This window comes from Chaetodon trifascialis, chromosome 6, assembly GCF_039877785.1.
Source record: "Chaetodon trifascialis isolate fChaTrf1 chromosome 6, fChaTrf1.hap1, whole genome shotgun sequence".
Lineage (NCBI taxonomy): Eukaryota > Metazoa > Chordata > Actinopteri > Chaetodontiformes > Chaetodontidae > Chaetodon > Chaetodon trifascialis.
Window position 1 is genome coordinate 17,324,406 of NC_092061.1, and position 6,961 is coordinate 17,331,366.

The 6,961-nt window shown below is 40.7% G+C and overlaps 1 protein-coding gene across 1 annotated transcript; it reads right to left on the reverse strand.

Annotated features, from left to right (window-relative positions):
• Positions 1-3,080: 3,080 nt before the first annotated feature.
• Positions 3,081-5,984, reverse strand: LOC139332190 (girdin-like). The gene is made up of 2 exons (XM_070963926.1): positions 4,902-5,984; positions 3,081-4,307 (listed from the first exon to the last, which is right to left on the reverse strand). The coding sequence occupies exons 1-2, from the start codon at positions 5,982-5,984 to the stop codon at positions 3,081-3,083; spliced, it is 2,310 nt and encodes a 769-aa protein (XP_070820027.1).
• Between the last annotated feature and the right edge of the window lie 977 nt (positions 5,985-6,961).

Sequence of the window (6,961 nt, forward strand, 5' to 3'; positions counted from 1 at the left end):
TCTGTATGTTTAATTGCTTCTGCAACAAAATAATTTCCCAATTTGGGATCAAAGAAGCAGTCTAAAGTCTGTCTAATTGAAGGCCTCATTTCTCTCTTGCTAACTGAAACGTCTTAAGATGAAGTCTAGGTCTTTTACTAGCCATAATTGTCCTTTATAGCATTTTATTCCATTAAATAAATTGATAAACATATTGCTGTAAAAACGCAAGAAATTTTGTTCTTTTTATTTTTCATTTCCATTTCGCATCTCACCAAGTCGTGTTGAATCCAGTCCCATCACCTCACTTAGCACACAATCAATATAAAGGTACTAAAAACAGGGAGAAAGTATTTGTGGATCATTGATTTTATTAACGGTAGAGGGAAGAATACCAAGAAGAGAAAGAACTGAAGAAGACAACTTTTACCATTTCTCTGACTGGATGGACACAAAGTCTGCCATCCTGCTCCTGTTTTTTACTTTACAAAGATACTGTGCTTTAATCAAAGTTATCGTTACTCTGTTGTCTCATTTTCTGCTGAATTTATATTGTATGAACTTTTCTTTTTTGTGTTCACCACATGCATGCAGGAGTTTTCAAGTGTTGCGGCCATTTAGCACTTGTTCACCTCTATGGATATCACTCACTGCAGCACTGAGGAGGTGAAAAGAAGAGGCTGTGGTGTTTTTGTCTCAAAAGGCTGTAGTGGGATGTTTCATGAAGCTGAGCCTAATGAAAAGGGCTTTGCCTTTTTAACCTTTCAATTTGAATGATAAAAAAACACACGCTTACTTCATACACACAAAGAAATAATAGAATTTAAGACCCAACCAGTGTTGGTTTTTAGACTGACTTTTTTCTTTTCAGAACAATGAACATTTATGCTGTCAAACCAAACCAAAATGCCACTATATAACCTGCCTTGTCATTAGTTGTACCCATTGAAAAACATCCTGTATTTCTGTGCAATAGCAAGGATTTTTGTTGACCTGTAAAGAAATATATTTGATTTGAGTGTTAGAGGTGTGTGAACTGCAATGGGTAGTGGTGTTACACGATATTAGCCTTTGCATTGAGTACTTAAAATCTCCAGCTACAAGAAGGCGAGCGTAGCCTCTCCTGGTTGTACCGAGGATTACATAACAATATGGAGGGTGGTGTGTTTTGCCAAGCTTTCGAGTGTTTTTATTCAATATTTGAAAATGTGGTATTGATGTGACTTTCTGCTCAGGGAGGCTGAGATTGTTTTTCTAAACCTGTCGTCATGGCAAACCTCTGCTCACCCCCTTCTAATTTGGTTAAAGCCATTTTCAAAAGCCAATCTGTTTAGAACTTTAGCTTATGAACAAGAGCACCACAAGACATGGTTTTGTAAATGCAATATTTGAAAATACTTAAATGTTTTTCGAGAGAAGTGTCTGTTTGAACTATGTATTATTACATTATTTATATCAAAGCCAAACTAGTGACTTGTTCTTATTTATAACATTTTTTGCAAACCTCGAAGCTAATCTACAAATGTGAAAAAACTAAATGATTCAAATGTTGTTTTTACAAACCATTATTAAGAAATGTGCTTAATGGACTGGTAGGTCAGTGTAGCTTAAAGCGGTGCAACACATTTGAATGAAGGAGGATTTCTGCACACTTTCTGCACTGAAGCGGACCTTCATCACGGCCACAGTGACCAGCTGTCTCACCACCTCCATGCTTTGCACCCGCATGCATACCAAACTGTCCCGTAACATCTTGAAACAAACATTGGGAGATTGCACGTTTCAAGAAAAAAAGGTCCTCAGAAAATGCAGATATCTCGTCTTTGCAAACGGCCATCAAATGGAACTGAAAAGAACAAAATGGACGTTCTTGCTGAGGGACACGGAAGAATTGTTGGAATCACAGGTGTTATTTTCAGTCAGCTTTCATGCAGGACTATCCCAGATTAACAACCTATGCAATATACTCTCACAGTCTGTTCATTCAAACAGCCTCATGGCGACTGGCATCTAAATCACTATTGCATTAAAGTTATTTTTTGTGGCTGCAATCTTTAGAATCTGTGTCTTTATTTGAGTGAGTGATGGGTCAGCAAAGTAGAGGCAGGAAAAATCTGCTGTTCGCTACCACATTTAATGGTCATTTTGGCGCCCACAAAGGCTCATTCTGACAATGTAAGTGTGCAAATGGACAATGGCTGATTTCCTTATCACTGCTTCAGTTTCACTGTGCTATTGTTAATGTTGTCACTCATACCTGTTCACTCATGTGCTGTGAAAAGGCATATTGTACATTATGTGTTTGTATATACACACCTTGGTTACTGCACATATTTGCAGTGCAGATCATGGGCAAGATTTCAATGCATTGTCTCAGGCAGTGTTTTATTTTTGATTTGTTTCATTTTATTTTGTTTTTTCTACCATATTCACATTGCAGGGGGGGCTGGAGCCTATCCCAGCTGTCAGCAGGTGAGAGGCAGGGTACACCCTGGACCGGTCACCAGTTGATCGCAGGGCAACGCACAAGACAAACAATCATTCACACTCACACTCACACCTTTTTGAATTATTTTTAGAATTAACCAATTAACCCAATGAGCATGTTTTTGGTCTGTGGGAGGAAGCCGGAGCACCCGGAGAGAACCCACACATGCACAGGAAGAACATGCAAACTTCACACAGAATGATGCACTCCATCTGACGGGGATTGAATTGCATTAGGCTCCCCAGTCTGTCTGCAATGCTGATGTCTCTTGTCAATTTTATCATTATAATTTTAGTCACTATCACAATTTTGATTCTAGGGGGAGTGACTTTATATTCTGTTACAGCGTACAACACCCTCTGCCCTTAGATCCCCGACCTCAGATGATGGAAAACCTCAGGAAGAGCAACAGGGGAGGGATCCCTCTCCCAGGATAGACAGACATGCAATAGATGTTGTATGTACAGAATAAACCGAAACCAGATTAGATTGATTGTCCGCGTGTATGAAGAATGGAGTGAGACATCAGACTTTAGGGCTGCTGTCATCTGGGTGATGGCGGATCGTCAGAGACATGCGGTGCTGCTGTGAACTGAGGTGGACTGAACTCTGGTCAAGGGTTACCTTTCCCAGAGCTGAGCCTCTCATATGTGATTTTGAGGGAAGTGTGACTTCTAAGCAGTTCACAATATTCAGAGTTAACGTCACTGTGCCTCCTCACCAGCTCAGTATATTCCTTTTGCAGGTGGTGCAGAGCCTTTGTGTTCTCGTCCAGGGCAGTCTTTCTGCTGCAGTACTTCTCACACTTAGTGCTTTCTTTTTCAAGAGCAGAGGACAGTTGATCCACTCTTTGTTGTAACTCAGAATTTTTTGTCTTTTCATGTTTCAGGTCATCTTCAAGTTGTGCCTCTCTGAGCTTGCTCTCTAATTGTAGTGCTTTGAGTTCATGTACTGTGTATTGGAGCTTGGCGATGGAACATTGATTCTCAGGGATGGCATCATTTTTCTTTGACGTCATCTTTTCAGGGTGCTCAGAGAGAGAGTGGAGTTTAGACCTCATTCTGTTATATTCTGTCTCCACAGCCTTGAATTTAGCTCTGATGTCTATGTTCTCCATCCTTAATGTCTTCATGTCATACATCAGGCACTCTGAGGACAAAACTGCCTCTTTCAGCTGGTCACTGAGGATTGTTAGAGGATCAGTTCCAGCCTGCCTTTGTAAAAACGCCTGCTCAAAGCGCTTCTGTTCCTTTTTGAGACAGGACCTTAAATATGTCTCTGCGTTCAGACTCTTTTCTAAAGCCAGAGTCTTCTCTGAGAGCTCCTTCTCTTGTATCTGTATCTTTTTAGACACTCTCAAGAACTTAGCCCTCTCCTTCTCAATGGCCTCCTCAAGTCTACTGGGAGATTTTCCGTCTTCCTGAAGCTGATTCCCCTCATTAAGGGCAGCCTCAAGTTCAGCCCGCAGTCTTTTATTCTCAGAAGCCAGCTGTTGGTTTTCCTGAGTCAGACGGTCCAGTTCTGCTTCCTTCTGTTGCTGGGAGACAGCGGCCTCATAGTCCCCGTGGTGTTGACATTTTTTTACTCTGACTTCTTTGTGTTCAGAAACCTGGTTAAGTCTCTCCTGCAGTGAGGAAATTGTGCTGTTCTTGGTGGCAATATCACTTTGAAGGACTTCAATATTGAAGTGCAGGCATTGAATTTCATTGTCTTTCTTCACACTGTCCTTCTGCTGCTCAATGAGGCGCTTTATATCAACATGAAGACTGTCTTTTTCAGCTTGCACCTTCTTCAGAGTCTTTGCAAGAGCGTCTTTTTCAGCTTGCTCCTTCTTCAGAGTCTTTGCAAGAGCATCTTTTTCAGCTTGCTCCTTCTTCAGAGTCTTTGCAAGAGCATCTTTTTCAGCTTGCTCCCTCTTCAGAGTCTTTGCAGGAACATCTTTTTCAGCTTGCTCCCTCTTCAGAGTCTTTGCAAGAGCATCTTTTTCAGCTTGTTCTTTCTTCATAGTCTTTGCAAGAGCATCTTTTTCAGCTTGCTCCCTCATCAGAGTCTTTGCAATAGCATCTTTTTCAGCTTGCTCCTTCTTCAGAGTCTTTGCAAGAGCGTCTTTTTCAGCTTGCTCCTTCTTCATAGTCTTTGCAAGAGCATCTTTTTCAGCTTGCTCCTTCTTCAGAGTCTTTGCAAGAGCGTCTTTTTCAGCTTGCTCCCTCTGCAGAGTCTTTGCAAGAACATCTTTTTCAGCTTGCTCCTTCTTCAGAGTCTTTGCAAGAGCGTCTTTTTCAGCTTGCTCCTTCTTCAGAGTCTTTGCAAGAGCGTCTTTTTCAGCTTGCTCCTTCTTCAGAGTCTTTGCAAGAGCATCTTTTTCAGCTTGTTCCGTCTTCAGAGTCTTTGCAGGAACATCTTTTTCAGCTTGCTCCCTCTTCAGAGTCTTTACAAGAGCATCTTTTTCTTTTTGCTCTGGCCCCAGAGCTTCTCTCTGTTGAGCTCTCGCTCTGTCTTCCTTCTCCAATGACTTTTCTTGAGCACTGCAGGAGGAAATGGACACATCCTCAGAACTCTCGTAGTCCTCACAGTCCGTTGTCATTCCATCCAGAGTCTTTGCAAGAGCATCTTTTTCTACCTTCTCCAGCGACTTTTCTGGAGTGCGCTCCTCAAAAAAATCCCATAGATTCCCATCGTCCTCAGTGTCCATACTCTTTCCAACTTTTTCTGAAATCTCCGGTATTTCAGAAGCTATTGCTCTGTCTTCCTTCTCCAACAACTTTTCTTGAGCACTGCAGGAGGAAATGGACTCATCCTCAGTGAATTCCTCAGAAGAACTCTTATAGTCCTCACAGTCCGTTGTCATTCCATCCAGAGTCTTTGCAAGAGCATTTTTTTCTACCTTCTCCAATGACTTTTCTGGAGTGTGCTCCTCAAAAAAATCCCCTAGACTCCCATCATCCTCAATGTCCATACTCTTTCCAATTTCTTCTGAAATCTCCAGTATTCCAGAAGCTCTCGCTCTGTCTTCCTTCTCCAACAACTTTTCTTGAGCACTGCAGGAGGTAATAGGCACATCCTCAGTGAATTCCTCAAAATAACTCTTGTGGTCCTCACTGCCCACTCTTGTTCTATCCAGAGTCTTTGCAAGAGCATCTTTTTCTTTTTGCTCTTGCTCCAGAGCTTCTCTCTGTTGAGCTCTTGCTGTGTCTTCCTTCTCCAATGACTTTTCTTGCGCACTGCAGGAGGAAATGGACTCATCCTCAGTGAATTCCTCAGAAGAACTGTCATAGTCCTCACAGTCCGTTGTCATTCCATCCAGAGTCTTTGCAAGAGCATCTTTTTCTACCTTGTCCAGCGACTTTTCTGGAGTGTGCTCATCAAAAAAATCCCCTAGACTATCATCGTCCTCAGTGTCCATACTCTTTCCAACTTCTTCTGAAATCTCCAGTATTTTTTCCTCGATTTCCTCGTCATTACTCTCGTCAGTCTCCTCTCTAACAAAAGTGAACACGGAGCATTTTTTCCTGTTCATTTTGTTATCCTGATGATTTGATTGGCTATTTATGATAATTTGGCTGGGTAGCTGTGTTAAAACTTGACTTTTTATGTTTTAGCACGACAACAACAAATGTGTCCTTCCAACAGTATGTATCCTCTATTAATGCCAACAGTGTGTGTCCAGCAAGTAGTCAAGCAGTGAAGATCAAAGATCAAAGATCAAAGATCAAAGGCACAGAGATGTCACAGTCTTCTAATTCTACAGAGAGATTCTAAATTCCACAGGTTTTTTTTTTTTTTTTTTTTTTTTACTGATATTCAGCATCATTCAAATATTTTTCCTGCGTTATATTTCAGGAACTGAATGTGTATGCTACAAATCTCAACATTTTGTTTAACTGAATAATACACATATAACAATGAAAACAGGAAGGCAGTGATCTTTGCTCTGCAATAAAATTATTTTGTAAAAATAAAATCAGGCCTATGGGGCATTACATATCATTACATACAATCCATTTTCCCCAGTATGCTGTAAATTGTTCCAGTTTAATGATATCATCATCTTCTCCATTTTATAAATCCCCATTGTAATTTCCATTCATCCATTTAAAGTTGGACTCTCATTTGAATCTCTTTTCAACCATTTTTGAGGTGTGTATCCAAAATGTGGAGTCTTAATTTCTCGGGGTATTTCACAGTCCCAGAAAATATGGTAGTGGTTTGCGTTTTGATGTCCACGGTTTCTCCAGCAGATAGGACGGTTATTATCATATTGGGATTTCTGACAGAGTGTAATAAAATACCTTTTCAGGTTCTTTCCAGCCAAACTCTCTCAATTTTGGTGAGCTGGTACACTTCCACTGAAACCTCCATATTGTCGCCCATTCTTCCTCAGAGATAGATTTTTTCTTTCCTTCTCCCACTTTGTTTTAATGTATGAAGTCGATTGTGTTTGAAGATTCAACAGACTCTTATACATGAAATGATTCTGCTACCAGTATATGAATT